This window comes from Mchenga conophoros, linkage group LG4, assembly GCF_057382185.1.
Source record: "Mchenga conophoros isolate Kocher_MC1m ecotype Shallow Benthic linkage group LG4, M_conophoros_male_GT1.1, whole genome shotgun sequence".
NCBI lineage: Eukaryota > Metazoa > Chordata > Actinopteri > Cichliformes > Cichlidae > Mchenga > Mchenga conophoros.
Window position 1 is genome coordinate 8,136,399 of NC_140529.1, and position 18,586 is coordinate 8,154,984.

Here is an 18,586-nt window from a genome sequence, read left to right on the forward strand (position 1 = left end):
AAACATCATAAAAGACACCTCACATCCTGGCCACTCCCTGTTCGAACTGTTGCCCTCAGGCAGACGGTACAGGGCAATCAGAGCAAGGACTAATAGACTCAAACACAGCTGTTATCCAACTGCAATAACACATCTGAATACTACAAAAAAAATGTCCATCACGCCACTCTTGTGTTAATCTATGCACGGTCTGAAGCATGTGTGTGAGAATGTATGTGAATGTTTTACTGTTATATCTTATTAGTATTTTAAGTATTCTATCTATTTTATTTATTGAATTTTATTGTTTTATTTATATTTTGATATTGCTAGGGATGATGCAATGATCGGGGACCATTCTTAATTTCGTTGTTCTCATGACAATGACAATAAAGTTTCTGATTCTGATTCTGATTCTGAAATGTTGGCCAATCAGAAGTCAATAAGCCTGGGCGGGAAAGAGTAAACAAAGATGGCGCATAGAAGCAGAACTGAGTCGTATGTGTGGAGGGACAGTAACTGTGTGTGTATATGTAAGCATTTAAACACTGCAGAGAGTAAAATTAACAGTAACATTTTGTCTAAATCCGCCATTGTAGAAATTCATTTCACTGAAACAATAACGTGGCGCACAGTGTGACGTCAAAAAAGGTGCACACTTTTAACGCTGCGTTTTCTCTGTTTATCTCGTCCACACGTAATAGCAAAAACCGAGTTTTTGAAAATATCCACCCTGGCAGGAGTTTTTAAAAATCTCAGTTTTCAATGACCGAAAACGGCGTTTACGTGTGGACGAAAGGTGCAAACGCATAGAAAAATCTGCGTTTTCAAAAATACCCGGGTACGTGTGGACGTAGCCTTATGAACATTTTTTATGTGGTTGTATTTCGGATGTTTATGAAGTTCAGGTCATTATAAATGATAATGAACTGTTGATGGTAAGGATACATTCTCATAGTCGTTCTCTTCATCACTAGTTTCCTCTTCCTTATCATTATCCACACCTAATGATGGTGAGGATATGTTCTCATAGTTGTCTTCTTCATCACTAGTTTCCCCTTCATCTTCCCTGTGACCGTCTACGCTCACACAGGCCTCCTTGGGCTTGTTGTAATTGTCATTTGGGCTCACTTCCTCATAATCATGATCTTCATCACTCACTGGGTCATCATAATCATCACTCGCTTCTTCATCCAGTACTGCAACTTCTTTGCTTTTTTCATTAGTTTCCACTGCATCAACATTCACATAGTCCTCCTCATCATCCTCTTCATCTGCATTGATATAATTATTCCTGACTCTGACAGACACTGAAACACAAGTAAGGGAAAACAATGCAAATTTGTAATATGTATGAACATGTAAACAATGTGATGAATAATTATTTAATAATTGTGTGTCCTGGTGAGCACACACTTTGACTTTGGACGAGGATTCCAGGCTGCTTGGTTGCTCGTGGTCTTCTGCACAGCAGCCACATCACTAATGGCAGCAGCAGGAGCAGCAGCAGGACTCCAACAGATACCGAGGACACCAGCATCATCAAAGACACTAGGAAGAGAAAATTTGATCAGTTTATCCATAAAAACTACTTCTCATTTATGTTTCAGTCGAGAGCATGTAGTTTTCAGCCACATCGTATGTCATTCACACCAGTCTAGTTTCAAGAGCTTGGCTACAGAACACTATGCTCAGCAGGAGCAGATACACAGTCAACAGTCAACACTACACGCTCAACTTAAAAACCTACTTACTTACTAAAAGTAGTTGTAAAAATATGACAGCGTCCCCAGCACCAAAAGAAAGAAAGGCTAAATTAATTCAATTAGATGAAACCAGTAAAAAACATAAAATCATTTTCATCAATTTAATGTAAGCAGTTATTTACAAGTTTAAACAGTCTTAACAGACTGTCTCAAAACTTTACTGTGGTTCACTAGTGATTACTGAGAATTCTGCTGATGACAGACAGTATAATGTCCAGACTGAGAGAAAGCTAAAACAGGAAAGATGGTTAAGAAAGTTTATTCTATTTTTATTCTATTGTATGCAGTATATTATTTGATTCTATTCTATTATGTACAGTATCTTATTCTTATCAATCATTTTATCCTATTCCAGTGTTTGTCTAATTTTTGCTATGAATAATAATCAAAGTGTTTTTATTGAGTTTTCAGAAAGCATACCATTCATACAGAAAAGCTCGAACTCAAGTCCTACCACACAGTGTAAGACAAAACTATACCCAGACAGAGGAAGGGAAAAAAAAAGGGGGGGGGGGGGGGGGGGGGAGTTGCCAGTCATGGAGTGGACGGAAACTCATCTTCAAAATAGGAAAGGAAAGGCTGCCAGACCTTAAAGAATTTCTTGGTGTTGCCCTGTATAGTAAATCTGAGATGTTCTAATTTGAGGTGTGCCATCACCTCCTCCACCCAGCGTTTATGGGATGGCGGTGTTGCCTTTATCCAGTTAAATAGAATCAATCTCCCAGCCAGCAATGAGGCGAATGCTATTGCCTTGCTCTGAGAGGCTGTTAGTTGAGTTTCCCTCGGTGCCACACCGAAGATGGATGTCAGAGGCATTGGTTCCATATCCTTATTAGAAATGAATGAGAATGTTCTAAAGATGTTAGCCCAAAAGTCTTTCAGCCTGGAACAAGACCAGAACATGTGGCATAAGTTGGCTGGCACCTGTTTACATCTGGGGCAGGTCGGATCGGCCCCCTGGTACATTCTTGCCAGTTTCTCCCTTGACAAATGGAGTAATTTTTGCTATGAAGTACACCCTAGCACAGGATTACTCTGAAAAGACTGATTACTGCATTTGTTTTTGTTTTTTTTGGAAACTTCAGACTCATATCTTTCTGTTTCTATTCACGTTTGTTTCTATACTGGAACAGTCTCCTCCTTTACATCTGCTTCTTCTCTTTCTGGTTTTAAATGTAAACATTCAGAAATTAACAGAATGAACAGAGAAGCCTGAGAAATACAGATACACAGTGTGCACAGAAGATTTGTCACAGTGACATTTCTTATTATTTGTTTGTAATTAAAAAATAAAAAAGCATAAACTGTGTAATTTATGTATGTGTAAATACTGTACTTACTGTACTTAATGATGACACTAATTGGTGCAATTACAGCAGATCTGAATGTCCGTGTGGACACTGTGACCTCGTACACACAGCTGTAGTTGCCCTGATGTTCATACTCAGCTACAGGGAAACTAAATGAGGCTGAGTTGTTGACTGCTGGCTCTGTGAGGTTGGAGCCAGAGAAGCTGAGAATAAAATGTCCACTGGAAAATGTGGAGTTAATGGAACAGGTGAGGACAAAGCTGTAACCCCTGGTGATCTGTGCACCTTCAGGACCCCAGACAAGTCCTGCATTCGGAGACGTCAAGGAGATGCTGGGCCTCTGCAGTCTCACTGTGTGAAAGTGACATTGGGATTAAGGACGGAAGTCCAGCATTCACTCTTTTAGGCCTCAACTTAACATTTAGCTCTTTAGCTGCTAAATGCTCTACAGTGTGTAATAGTTTGTTTCCAGTAGTCTGTGTTTCGTCCTGAGTACTGTGGGCTTTGAGAGCATTTTGTCAGCCACCCAGAAATTTTATGAAAAAAAGAGCTGCTGTTCTAAATACAAGAAAGAACTACTGCAGTATCCTCTTATAAGCATTGCTATTGATTATTTATGATCATACTTGTATTTGTTTTCTTACCTGTAACAGAGAGCCTAACAGAGTCACTTGTTGGGGAGTAAAATTGTTGACTTGGGCCGCTTTCCTGATACTGACACTGGTACAATCCCTCATCATCAAAGTCTACTTCAGGAATATTGAAGGTAGCAGAGTTTGTGTTTGAGTTTTGGGTCCTGTTGAATGAATCTGATGTTTTCATCAGAATGAACGTTCCACCTAAAGTTTGAGTTGAGATTGAACAAATGATTCCAATGTTCTGACCCCAGGTCACCTCACCAGCAGGACTGATGGAGATATTGGGTTTTGGAAAGATTACTGAAAAGAGACACACAACACCAGCACAATAATACATTTGTTGTAGCTCACTGAGCGCCCTACTTATAGAAAACAAATGAAACATGATGTTCAGGAAAGTGTATTTCTTCTTACCAGTAACAGAGATTCTGACAGAGTCACTGAGGGGGGAGCTGAATGTGTTACTTGAAATGCGTTTCTCATACTGACACTGGTACAGTCCATCATCACTGAAGTCCACTCTGTGGATATTGAAGGTAGCAGATCTGGATCCTGTTTCAGTCTGACTGAAATTACTTGAGGTTTTCTTGAGGGTGAAAGTTCCATCTAAGAACTCAGATGAGACGGAACAAGTGATGCTGATATTCTGACCCCAGCTAACCTGACCTTCATTTACAGAGATGCTGGGTTTTGGGAGACTCACTAACAAAAAAAAAAAGAAAAGAAAAAAAAAGAATAGTGTTAGTTTTAATAGATCACAAAGTCAAGCTACACCGATGTCCTCAGCTAATCCCAATAACAATCCATATGGCTCAACTGATACCAGTTTACATATCCAACTGGTAATTCTCTTTAGTGACATTCTCACTGCAAGCCACTTTGCAACCCACTATCACCTCCACTTTCCCTTCTCAAGCTCTACATGAATCAATACCATGTCTGCTGGCAATAAAATCCAGTTTAGAAAAGATGAGAGCAAGATGGTATCTGGGACAGAAACTGCTAACACAACTTTGGCTCTTTCCAAGCATAGACAGTATAATAACACTAGAGGTGGGAAGTAACAAAGTACAAATACTTTGTTACTGTACTTAAGTACAGATACCTGAAAATTGTACTTAAGTACTTTTTTTCTGACTACTTTTTACTTTTACTCCCTACATTTTTAAACAAATATCTGTACTTTCTACTCCTTACATTTTCTAAACTTGCTCTTTATCTCTGGTTTAACGCATTTGGGGGGACTTATTGTTTGTTACCGCTAGCCTTTATGACACCAGTTTAAACCTAGACAGTGACACTTGAAAGGCAGTCCTGTTCATTTATTAATCACCAGGGATGGCAAGAGAGGTAAAGAGAGAGAAAGAGAGATGGCATTGGCCAACGTTTATGGGTTAAAAGTGGGACAGTGGTTTATTTTATGTTTATTTTTTTATGTTTTTTTGCACAACACTGAAACGACTGTAGGTGTCTGTAAGTTGCAGTTGCAGTATCTAGCTAGCCCTACTGAAGAGGAATGAAAATGAGGGGAGTGACTTTTTAAGTGTCAGGTCATTTCAAATGCAACATTTTTATCAGCTCAACAAACATCAGCAAACACACAAACTGTTTGTGAGCAGTTTGTCTCACAGTGTATTGCTAGCTAAAGGTCCAGCTACTTTATTTCGCAGGTAGAGAAATAAATCTCACCCAGAGTTGGAGAAAGATAAGAAAGATTGGACAAGACGAACAGAGGTTAGATTTGAAGGTCTCAGTGGGATTTGATAAACTGGAAATGTAAAGCTTACATGTAAGTCCTCATGTTTTTAAAACGGACATTGAGCCAGTACATACGAAATTGTGTTTTGCAGGATAAACAGGTTAATTTGCTATAATGTGGTGGATTTAAAGTAAAGAACAGTGTGTGACTGGTGCACAGTGGTTGTGGTTTCATGGTCAGAGTTAGGTTACATCTGCGGTGTAATTGCATTCCACAGCAGGATGTTAACGGAACCGGTGTGAATGCGGAAGTGAATGTGAGCGCGAATGGTTGTCTGTCTCTGTGTGTTAGCCCTGCGACAGACTGGCGACCTGTCCAGGGTGTACCCCGCCTCTTGCCCTATGACAGCTAGGATAGGCTCCAGTGCCCCACGAAATCCTGAAAAAGATAAGCGGAAGCGAATGGATGGATGGATGTTAACGGAACCAATCAGTGTAATTAGTTAGGATGGCAGCTAGGGGGCGAGACTGGTGGTGTCAGCGGGGCCGAGCACGACGTTCAGCATCCAGCAACTGGAGTCCTGAAGATGAAACCAGGAGAGGTCCTTTCCACATCGCAAGCAGGTCTGGCCCGGATCTGGTATCAAGCCTGCACTGCTGGCTGACTTCTGGCATGATAAGACGTATGTCATCCAGATATGGGCCAGGCCTGGCATAGATTGCGCTGTCCATAGCGGTTGGAATGCCATATCTGGCTCGATTGTGATTTGGTTCATGTGACCCAGACCCATAGAAAAATGGGTCTGGCCCGGATCTGGCATCAAGCTGGCATTTCTGACTGACCGGTGTCATGGCTGCATGTCAACCAGATGTGGGCCAGGTCTGGCAATGATGGCAATATTTATGTTCCTATTTTAGTTAGAAGACTCAAATGCCATGTTGCAATACTATACTGCTATGGTAGCCAACATTACAAATGCAGGTTTGACAGGTTTGTGAGTGTACACTTTAGCCAAAACCTAGTTATGGTTTGCTCATCTTTGCCAGTGCGTAGCTGTAGCTCAGGAGGTAGAGCATGTCACCCACTGATCGGAAGGTTAGTGTCAAGTCTGAATGTGTATGAATGTAGTTAGGAAGCGCTCAGTTTAGAGAAAGTGTGTGATTGGGTAAATGTGGCATGTTGAGCAATCTGGGAGAATAGAAAAGTGCTGTATAAGAGTCAGTCCATTCACTGTCTGATCAGAGTTTTGTCATTTTACTTTTGCACTATTATGCACATGTTGTTATTACATGGCTTGATTAAGGTAGACATTAGGCTGACATCTGGGTCCAGAGCTGAACCTGTTCAGGGCCAGCAGAGGGCCAGCAGTGTGCTTGCAACTGGCCCGTGGCTGCACACAACTTACATATGGCCCACATACCGCAAAGAATGACGACCCTTTGGTGGCCCAGATCATGTGTCTGCAACTGTGGTTGCAGACACATTACCAGGGAAAGAGGGGCACAAAGAAATACTTTTCTTTCTTATTGTCATTTTAATTCTCTATCTTTTAATAAATAATCATCTGAATCTTGCAACCAAAGTGGTCATCTGATGTAAAGTGTATAGCAATTGTCATTGTGGCTGTAGCTCAGGTGGTAGAGCAGGTCATCTACTGATTGGAAGGTTGGTGGTTCGATTCCCGGCTTCCCCTAGTCTGCATGCCAAATATCCTTGGGCAAGATACTAACCCGAAATTGCTCTCCGATGCATTCATCGGAGTATGAATGTGTGTGAATGTCAGTTGTGCTTGTGTGAATGGGTGAATGCACAAGTTGTGTAAAGCGCTTTGAGTGCTCAGAAGAGTGGAAAAGCGCTATATAAGAACTAGTCCATTTACCATTAGGGTTGCCAACCGTCCCTTAAAAAACTGAATCGTCCCGTATTTAGAAACAAAAGTACACGTCCCGTATTGAGCTAATAAGGGACGCACTTTGTCCCGTAATACAGTGAGAATCAAAAGTAGTCTATAACTTTTAATGGAATTAACGCTTTGTTTGAAAACATAATTCCCAGCCCCTCTCCTGCTTTGTGACCAATGAGCTGACAGCACACTTATGGCAATTCGAGTATGACAATTCAGATTACTGCTCATCTCATTGGTCGAGGAAAGGCCGCTTACAGAGAAAATACAGGAAGACAACAGATGATCACAACAAGAAGCATGGCCAACAGGGAAACAAACGCCGACACTGCGGTGCAAGTCTCGGACGACAGTACACCTAAAGCTGGGCAGACACTGTGCAATTTTCAAACTGCACGATTGACGCGCAGGGGTTAGAAGTTGGTAGGTCACGATGCAGGGTCTCACCCGATGCTCTGATGCGACCTGAGTGCTCACACTGTGCGTCCATAAAATGAAGGTTATAACAGAAAATCTGTCGCTCGCTCTCTCTGTCTTTCACTCACACAGACACACCACCACCATCAACTTTGCTAAATTGCTAATGAAAAACATGATCAGGCAGCTGTGATTGAGCAGCATGTAAATCCAACTATTTTCACGGTTGTTGTGGTCGTGATAATTTTGTGATGCCACATCGAAAAGGCTCGGATGAGCTTTCCAAAGTTCTACAAGTTGTGCCTCCATCGCTTGTGTCCAGTTCACACGCTGCACTGCCGTGCTGCTCCATCTTTTTCACCGACGTTTACGTGTTTGCGCGTGAGCAGTGTGAGCGGCTCACGAGCGATTGATGATCGGGAGCTGCTTGAGGAGTTAATCGCTTCTCGTTACCCCACATATACTACACGATGCACGATGAAGGCCAAAATTGGGCCGATCACCAAATCGGTCGCATGACTCAAAAATCGGCTCAAAATGGGCCAAAAATCGCACAGTGTGAGCCCAGCATTAGAGCAGCAATGTTTGTTCCCCTCAGAGAAAGAAAAATAGGCTGCAAAAGTACAGGGAGGAATGGGAAAAGGAAAACACCTGGCTGGAAAAGTGTACGATAACACCTATAAAGCGCACTGCACTGTGTGCCGGCGCACTTTTTCCATAGGCATGCTTCTAGTGGTGGGCACATGAAGAACATGAGGGACGTGAAAGCTCGGGGAACCCTTAACCAATTTCTTGTCCACCAGGCCACGGCAGAAGCAGATATGGTATGTAAACACTGGTTTATTTTTTAAACCCTCTGGTTAAGGTTAATATGGGCATGTGCAGTGAATATCAGCGCTATGTGGCCAGAAGTGTGATAATATAATTTAATTTGTGTAATAAACAACTGCAAGGATAGATGATTACAACAAATAGATGACTAATACATAAAAGTAATACATAGATGAATAATGATGATGAGTTAAGATGCGTAATCATGGGAACAAGCGGGTTTACAAACAGGAGCAGCTGATTAGCATTAGAAAAGCTGAAATAATACCTCAACTGAAGCCAATTGTACTAAATGCACTAAATGTGCACAGTTACAAGAATATTTTTGTTCTGTTGCTTTCTATTAATTTATATGATTTTAAGTTAAGCAGGACAGAGTTCTTTTAAAGAAAGATTTACTTATATTCTCAAAAGTTAAGCATGACAGGCTTCTGTTTAAGAAAGAGACCTATCTAAGAGAAACTGCTGAGTGTTTCTTGACCTGGAACACAAGGTGACATCACCAGTGTTAGCCATGTATGACCCAAGCTGTGAATGCAAGGTGTCAGCGAATGCATCATCTAATGGCTTAGGGCAGGGGTCGGCAACCTGTGGCTATAAAAAATAAATTGTAAAAGTATTTAGCTGAAGTGCATTTTATTTCTGTTAGTTCTTTTTTAACTTGTAGTCCTAAATTTGGGAGATTATCGTGGGTGATCGTGGCTCAAGAGTTTGCAGTTCGTCTTGTAATCAGAAGGTTGCCAGTTCGAGCCCCAGCTTTGACAGTCTCGGTCGTTGTGTCCTTGGGCAAGACACTTCACCCGTTGCCTACTGGTGGTGGTCAGAGGACCCGGTGGTGCCAGTGTCCGGCAGCCTCGCCTCTGTCAGTGCGCCCCAGGGAAGCTGTGGTTACAATGTAGCTGCCATCACCAGTGTGTCAATGGGTGGATGACTGAATGTAGTGTAAAGCGAAACACTCGCGCAAGCCGGTGTACCCGCTGAAACGCCACACATTTATCAGGACTTTCAACCCCAGGTAGGCTTAGCGAAAGTTTGTTAAATTAAAATATGTATTCAGAAATTTTAAAACACAAGATATGGGATGAGGTGAATTCTAAGAAATTTGTTTTACTTCACAGGTTAATTAGAGTTAAGACTCTTGTTAAATAATGTTTCGTACAGGTTACACCCCCCCCAAACCCCATCTCCATAGAGACTGTGTCAGCTCCCAAACAGACATAAAACAAACTAAAAACCAGCAATAAACAACTTAAACATAAAAAAAAATCACAAAGAAAGAACAATACAGTATCCACATCTGAACCAAAGAGTAAAACAGTGAAATGTGGATGATTAAATATTAGGTCTCTCTCCTCCAAGTCTCTGTTAGTACATGACTTAATAATTGATCAACAAATCGATTTACTCTGCCTTACAGAAACCTGGTTGCAGCAGGATGATTATGTTAGTTTAAATGAAGCTCAGATAAAATAATTATTGTGGGTGATTTTAACATCCATGTAGATGCTAAAAATGACAGCCTCAACATGGCATTTAATCTGTTATTAGACTCAATTGGCTTCTCTCAAAATGTAAAGAAAGAACCCACCCACCACTTTAATCACACTCTAGATCTTGTTTTAACATATGGCATAGAAACTGAACATTTAACAGTGTTTCCTGAAAACCCTTTATCACTTTATCACAGCAGATGTCTTTCTGAAAGCGCTGTAACTAAGTTTAAGAATATAATCCACCCACTGTTATCATCTTCAATGCCCTGTACCAACATAGAGCAGAGCAGCTACCTGAACGCTACTCCAACAGAGGTCGATTATTATAATTTTACCTCCTCACTACGTACGACTCTGGATACTGTAGCTCCTGTGAAAACTAAGGTCTCTAATCAGAAGTATTTGACTCCGTGGTATAATTCTCAAACCACGGAGAATTATAGTTATCTGCTTTAGGCAGATAACTGCCTATGAGTTATCTGCTCGTAAGCCGCCTATGAGCAGATACGAGCAGATAACTTGTAAGCTGGAGAGGAAATAGCGTGTCACAAATTTAGAGGATCATCATTTAGCCTGGAGAAATAGTTTGCTGCTTTATAAGAAAGCCCTCCGCAAAGCCAGAACATCTTACTATTCATCACTGATTGAAGAAAATAAGAACAACCCCAGGTTTCTCTTCAGCACTGTAGCCAGGCTGACAAACAGTCAGAGCTCTGTTGAGCCAACCATCCCTTTAACGTTAACTAGTAATGACTTCATGAACTTCTTCACAAATAAAATTTTATTCATTAGAGAAGAAATTACCAATAATCATCCCACAGATGTAATATTATCTACAGCCAGGGGCGATTTTAGCCCTGGCTGTAGATAATATTATGAATCTACATCACCCCCAATCAAAGGGGGTGATGTAGACCAAAGCACCCCCAAAGATTTCTTACTTTTTTTGACAATATTTGCTGTTTGTGGGACACACTAATAAAAATATAAAAAGCTACTTTCAGTACCATTGATATTCATTTAGACTCTTTTTCTCCAATTGATCTTTCTGAGTTAACTTCAATAATTGAGGGCGATTGTGGCTCAAGAGTTGGGTGTTCGTCTTGTAATCGGAAGGTTGCCGGTTCAAGCCCCGGCTCGGACAGTCTTGGTCGTTGTGTCCTTGGGTAAGACACTTCACCTACCGCCTAATGGTGATGGCCAGAGGGGCCGATGGCGCGATATGGTAGCCTCGCTTCTGTCAGTCTGCCCCAGGGCAGCTGTGGCTATAGCTGTAGCTGCCTCCACCAGTGTATGAATGTGAGAGTGAATGAATAGTGGAATTGTAAAGCGCTTTGAGGGCCCCGAAAAGCGCTGTATAAATGCAATCCATTATTATGTCCTTCACTTATGTTGCCTCAATTTGATTTGCCATCATGGTGGTACAATTGTGAACAGTTTTTGCCGACGGAGGCATATCTTTTACTTGTTTGATTATCTTGTCTGTATCTGAAAAGTCGCCAAAAAGTTAACTAGCAACATCAAGCTGTCCCTTACAGGATATTTCAATGCAAATGTAGTATGGCGTGTGTCGAAGTGGCGCTTTATATCTGACCATTTCATCGATCCAATTTTATCATTGCATATTAGACACACTGCAGAACCTGCTCTCTCCACATAGGTGAATTCCTCTGTCCATTCCTGCTGAAAAGTACGATATTCGTCATCTTTTTTTCTTTTAGCCATCTTCGATAAAAGGGTTTCTGCAATTGGCTAGCTGACTACTCGATTAAAAGGAAGGAAGTTTACTTCCTGACCTCACAATGACCCATGTATGTTACGCATTATCCAATAAAAATTTGGTGTTGTCTCGGAGGACAGCTGTGGTTAGCTCCAGCCATCCGCAACCATCAACATGAGCGGTAGAAAATGAATTGATTGAAATACATGGGAATGTTTTATAGTTTTAATATCATATTTCTTTTATTGTTAAAGATTTGCCTGCGAGCCAGATGCAGCCATCAAAACAGCCACATCTGGCTCACGAGCCATAGGTTTCCGAGCCCTGCTCTAAACAATCAAGAAGAAATTTACAGTAAAACACCAAACATACACGCTAAAAAACGGACTCACTGTTCTCTGTTTAATGTAATGGGGTTTTTTTCTGTTTTGTTTTTGTTTCATAATTCCTCAAAGACAGTTTCTTTGCATCTAATTTGTTAAAGTTTTATGTTTATAAGTACACCAAGCCTTAAAGCTGGTTGTGTCAAAGCAGAGTCCTGGATTTGTTGGGTTTGCTTGCCTTCAGTTTATTTTTTTCCTTAATGTTTTTAAGAGTGGAAAGGAGTCAAGAAAAGAGAGCCTCACTGGTTGATGTTATCCTCATGTAAAAGCTGCACAATTTGCAGAAAGCCATGGACACCCATACTTAACAGTGCTCCGAATTGTTTAAAATCTCCTCTACACACCAGCTGCTGCTTTTCTTGTTTGCCTGAGTAACTTACTGTGTGTGGGTGTGTTAGTATGTGAAGGTGTTGTGATGTTTAGTTTTGAGCCATTTTTGTGTTTCTGCCCATGTATCTATGTGAATATGCTTGATCAATCATGCTGATACGCAAGTTATTTGCATAAAAATGTAGTTTCACCATTTTACATGAGGACATTTTAGGCTGGTACAAATCAGCTGCAGTGCATTTAAATATATTTTCAATTACATGTTAGGAATGTGGTCTCTCTTCAGCTCTTGAGGGTGGCACGGATGCCCCTCCGGTGGTCCTTCTTGGGCTCTCGCACTCTGGGGCCTCTGGATGTCTGGGGCCTGGATCTCTTCCATGCCTGCTTCATGCCATGGGGGCGGGGCTATGGCTCTCTACATCCTCTAGCAGACCATTACATGGGGAAACCTTTTGAATAGAAGCGCGCTGATCCACACAGGTGTGCACACGGGTGTTCACTGTTCATAGACATAAACTACACCTCTATTGGTGCTATTTCCAAGCACATTGTGCGCTGTTGGTCCTGCTTGCTACACAACAACATTCAATATTTAGTATTTACTGCTGTTTACACTTAGCTAGATTAACGTGATGGTGCTGTGTTTAGTATGTTGCTCTGTTTTTTTGCTTGTTTTCTCTTCTTTTTCTCTCAACAGGTGATCCAGGAGATTTTTTTCCTCTTCTTTTTAAGTGCCCTCTCTCACTGTCCCTCTTCCCTTCTGTTTTTCTTTTACTTCATCTTTCTTTCTCCCTTTCCTATCCCTCAGTCATGTCTGTCCCGTCTGTAACAACTGAAAATAAAATAAAATAAATAATAACAACAAAGGTCGATCAAATGGACCAATACGGCAAGGCCGTGATGATCCATTTGGTAAAGTAAATCCATTGGGTATCCTTGTTGGTCTTCAGACAACAATTCTGACGGCTAAAGAACCAAATGGGACAGGAAAAATAAAAAATAAAAATAAAGGAATGTGGTCTCTGTGGTGAGCCACACTGTCATTTCTGCTTGTACTCTTAGAACAGGATTCTGTCATTTGACAAGACGGAGTTAGATGGCAAAATATTAATAACACCATGCTAAATATCAAAATGCTCCATGTACAGTAGGTTAGAAAAAGTATGTAAAACCGCACTACAGCATCTCCAAATGCTAACCTTAGCTGGGCCTCAGCTAATTTACAAATCAAAACTGAAGGTGTGAAGATAAGCTACGCTTATTTTGAGTTTGTTATCTGCACGATGCATCTGCTGATGCGATTGTTGCCTCAAAAACAGATCTCTGGGAAAGCTGGAAATATAATCTGAAAGAGCTTTGACATGCATCTGAAACATTAACTGTCTGTAAATGAAGAGATATCAACAGTGTACTAGTTAGATGAAAGAATAAAAAATAAAAAGAATAATGATCACTTTTTGTGCTCTGCTTGTATATGGCAAATGCATATCTATTTAAACAGTTCCCCTGGCAAGTAACCACTGAATCCTGAGTAAAAACCATTAAAGAAAAACTTGACAGAACACACTATACTGCAAACTGACAGAAAAATGTCAAACACTGCACAGTGGAGGAAACATGATGGGTCCAGGTTGATTTGTTGCTTTTGACCCCATGTACCTTACATGATTGATGGAGAAAATTAAGTTTATCAAGTTGTTTTGTGTATTTTTTCTCACCTGAACAAACAACACCAGCGTCCTCGTCATGTCCACAGTTGTGTGTCCCAAATCCACTGTGTCCACACTCAATTAGAGAACTTTCACTTCCTGAACAGGCCACGTCATCAAGCCAGATTTTCCCACTTCCTGGACCAAAGTGAGCAGATGCAGTGGCCTCCACTGCTGTCCCGCAGCCGAGCTGTCTGCAGACCACTTTTGCATCATTTAAGTCCCAGTCATCATCACAGACTGTTCCCCAGTTTTTCCTGTGGTAGATTTCTACTCTTCCAGAGCACCGAGTGGACCCAGACCCAGATAATCTGATCAGACCTATCAGGCACAAGGCATTCCTATATTTTAATATTCCCTGAAACTGAAGTCAGACTTAATGCATATTATACAAGAACATGATGACCTGTAATACCTTTTCTCACCTGAACAAACAACACCAGCGTCCTCGTCATGTCCACAGTTGTGTTTCCCAAATCCACTGTGTCCACACTCAGTTAGAGAACTTTCACTTCCTGAACAGGCCACATTATCAAGCCAGGTTTCTCCAGTGCCTTGACCAAAGTGAGCAGATGAAGTGGCCTCCACTGCTGTCCCACAGCCCAGCTGTCCACAGACCACCTTAGCATCACTTAAGTCCCAGTCATCATCACAGACTGTTCCCCACGCACTGCTGTGGTAGATTTCTACTCTTCCAGAGCACCGAGTGGACCCAGACCCAGATAATCTGATCAGACCTATCAGGCACAAGGCATTCCTATATTTTAATATTCCCTGAAACTGAAGTCAGACTTAATGCATATTATACAAGAACATGATGACCTGTAATACCTTTTCTCACCTGAACAAACAACACCAGCGTCCTCGTCATGTCCACAGTTGTGTTTCCCAAATCCACTGTGTCCACACTCAGTTAGAGAACTTTCACTTCCTGAACAGGCCACGTCATCAAGCCAGATTTTCCCACTTCCTGGACCAAAGTGAGCAGATGCAGTGGCCTCCACTGCTGTCCCACAGCCCAGCTGTCCACAGACCACCTTAGCATCACTTAAGTCCCAGTCATCATCACAGACTGTTCCCCACGCACTGCTGTGGTAGATTTCTACTCTTCCAGAGCACCGAGTGGACCCAGACCCGGATAATCTGATATGAGCACCTAGTCACAGGCACATTTGCTTAAAGAGTGTTAGTGTTTCTTTTTTGTTATTTGGCCATGGCAAAAATCAAACACATTTACCAACAATAATAATTATGAAAGATAACATACTTTGTATCATTTAAATTCTGAAGAAACCAAAAGAAACCCAATCAGCATAACCCAGCCCAACTTTCCTTCTTGTCATTCAGTTTGGCCCAGTTATAGTGACTGGGTCACAGAGTTGTTCATCTAAACAGAGAAAGATACATTTATTCAACACAATTTATTAGAACAATATCTCACCTGAACAGACAACACCAGCGTCCTCACCATGTCCACAGTTGTGTTTCCCAAATCCTCTGTGTTCACACGCAGTTAGAGAACTCTCACTTCCTGAACAGGCCACATTATCAAGCCAGATTTCTCCACTTCCTGCACCAAAGTGAGCAGATGCAGTGGCCTCCACTGCTGTCCCACAGCCCAGCTGTCTACAGACCACTTTTGCATCATTTAAGTCCCAGTCATCATCACAGACTGTTCCCCAGGAGCCACTGTGATAGATTTCAACCCTTCCAGAGCACCGAGTGGACCCAGACCCAGCTAGTCTGATCTGACCTATCAGCACATAATATAAACTGTATTTAATATTTTCTTCAAGTTGAAATATTCATATGAGACACATAAGAAGAAACTTACCTGCTGCAGGTGTGGAGGACGCAAAGAGACAAGAAACTGATGAAGAGGAAAACATGGGATTGCTTATGATATAAAGTTAGTTAAAAATAATGTAACAAATGTTATCATTTATAAAAAATAAAATTAAAAAAAATGAAAACTGAGTCTTAAAGATGTATTCATTCATACTGCTTCTGTATCAGAGTTATTATAGTTTTGTATCTTTTTACTTTTTGTTCTTAATTTTTCTTTTGTACCCCGCCTCTCGCTCTATGACAGCTAGTATAGGCTCCAGCGCCCCCCGCGACCCTGAAAAGGATAAGCGGAAGCAAATGGATGGATGGATGTTCTTAATTTATTTTCACTTTAGCCTCCAGAGTTTAATTTCTTATTTCAGTTTCTTTTTTATTATTTGAACATGATGCAACTTAGTTTAGTTTTAATTGATTTAGGAAAATCACTACAGGTCTTACAATGAACAAACATAATCTTTTGAAAGCAGTTCACTCGGGCTTGTAGACTCAAGTTTCAATGCCTCATCGGGCAAGTTGTAATAAAATTCCTACTAAAACTAATTATATTCCATCTAAATTTTTATTTTAGTTTAGTTAACTAAAAGACTTTATTTTTTACATATAGTTTTAGTTAACTATAATATTCTTGATCTGCACAATATAAAGAAAAACATTATACGAAAAGGAAGATTTTCTTACCAAGGGTAAAGATGTGAAGCACCTTCAGCTGCTCCATAACTGACAAACAAAAGCTGCTTCATGTTATTTATTAGAACCCGGTGGCAGTAAAATGAACTTCCTCTTTCGATTTCCGGTGTTTTTCCTCTTTTTTCTTTTTTTAATCTCACATGCATCCGCAGGGTATTCAAACAAAGCAGCTGTAAGGCTTGAAGTTCACACACATGATTACGTGTTGTGTAATGTTGCATAACAATGGCAAAAATAATGCTAATGATTAATCGAGTGCCTCGCAGTCAGGGGCATTGCTACACAGCAAAAATGCCAGTGTTGATTTTTCAGTGTTAGTAGAATTCAACAGAGTTCCGAGTTAGTTCAACACTTAATCGAGTTAAAATAACACATCGGGAGTTGATTCCTGAAAAGTGTTAGTGTGGATTTTAGTCGTTACTGCATTTTAACACTGTGGGTGTTAAATTAGACCACACCTTCATTTCCTGTGGAGCTCCGCATTTCAGAATCTTCGGTCGCCATTTTTTCTTGCTGCTGCGGTAAGTTTTATTCGGTTAAATATTAAGTTTTAGATTGATGTTAGAACAAGTAACATGATAACTAGTAAAAAAAATAGTATTTATATCAAAATACATTATCTTCAAGTGTCATATTTGAATTTTAACTGTTTTTGTTGAGCTAGAATACTGCTAGCTAGAACTCTGCAAAGTACCAGTTACTTTCCTAATATTCATTTAGCATAATCTGGCTGTTGCATGTAAATATAATAATAACCACTGCTGCCAAAATGAGTGCCTGGTTGTAAGAAAGCTGTTAAGACTCGACTGTACACTGTGTTCGCTGACAGTAAAGCTACAAGCCCGACAACCCGACGTATTAGCCAGAGGTGTCATTACCACGGTTCAGAGCCGCGGACCTGGCCGAGGTAACAAGAGAGTACAAACATGTGGAGGGATTGGCTTTGTTAGTTCAGTGAGAGTAAAAAACTAATGTGAACACTTATTTCTGCATTTTTATTTTGTTAAATATGAACAAAATTACAGCAGAAGTGCTGCAAAGTGTCTGACCAGAAAGAGAGGACCATTGTGTTCATTTGGTAGTTCAATTAAAGGCATCGGTTAGTTAAGAGTGAGAGGGGGGGATGCGTTCATATTTGCAGTTTTGTCTTGTTATACAATTTTTGAAATTTAAAAACGAACAAACCAAACGCTACATTGTCAGGAATATTTGTGGGTGTTTTCTTTGTGGTTTCTGTTTTTTTGAAGTAGCCCTCCAATGAGATGGCAGTTCATTTAGGTTTGAGACCCTGCCTTAGGTGAACTAGGATGCTTAAGGGTAACCTGAGAGTATTTTTACACTATTATGGCCCCTACATCTTGTAAATTATGGGAATTTCATTATAGTGTGCATTTCTGTAGCCAGTAGGTATTTTCTTTGTTTATATTTTTTAGATTTAAATTCTTTCGTGGTAAATTAAGCATTTTCTAGTCTAAAAATGAATAACAGGGTTATATTAGGGTTTGTTAGAGAGTGGGGAGGGGTTTTATGGCTTAAAATATATAAAAATAATAAAATAGAAATATGGTTCCTACTAACCCCTGCTATAATTGAGAGAATACTGTATTGCAGTCATGTTACACAGCTTGTACTACTTAAAAATGGACCAAGGATGTTTTTTCTTAACAAAATTAATTTTAGCTCAGTCTAAAGGAACAAGACATGCTAGATATTTTGCAAAGAAATGGTGTTATATGCTGGACCTTATTTTATTCTTGGAAGGTGGTGATATGCTGGTTCCTGAGAAGAGATGAAGTAATCAAAAGTCAGCTTTTCAAGACAGCCCCAAGACTCTTCGCAACTTGTGTTCAAATGTGAGGCCGTTGTCAGGTGA

At 40.6% G+C, this 18,586-nt stretch overlaps 2 protein-coding genes across 2 annotated transcripts; both read right to left on the minus strand.

Moving 5' to 3' along the window:
- On the minus strand, nucleotides 1-2,218 carry LOC146575473 (uncharacterized). The gene is made up of 2 exons (XM_085270185.1): nucleotides 1,396-2,218; nucleotides 1-1,289 (listed from the first exon to the last, which is right to left on the minus strand). Exons 1-2 carry the CDS (start codon nucleotides 1,520-1,522, stop codon nucleotides 892-894), a joined length of 525 nt encoding a protein of 174 aa, XP_085126311.1. The 5' UTR covers nucleotides 1,523-2,218; the 3' UTR covers nucleotides 1-891.
- Nucleotides 2,219-2,414: 196 nt separating this feature from the next.
- Nucleotides 2,415-16,741, minus strand: LOC146575474 (scavenger receptor cysteine-rich domain-containing group B protein-like). Its single transcript, XM_085272489.1, has 10 exons — nucleotides 16,705-16,741; nucleotides 16,013-16,048; nucleotides 15,620-15,931; nucleotides 15,020-15,334; nucleotides 14,604-14,915; nucleotides 14,188-14,499; nucleotides 4,108-4,395; nucleotides 3,700-3,993; nucleotides 3,086-3,406; nucleotides 2,415-2,628 (listed from the first exon to the last, which is right to left on the minus strand). Exons 1-10 carry the CDS (start codon nucleotides 16,739-16,741, stop codon nucleotides 2,624-2,626), a joined length of 2,232 nt encoding a protein of 743 aa, XP_085128615.1. The 3' UTR covers nucleotides 2,415-2,623.
- Between the last annotated feature and the right edge of the window lie 1,845 nt (nucleotides 16,742-18,586).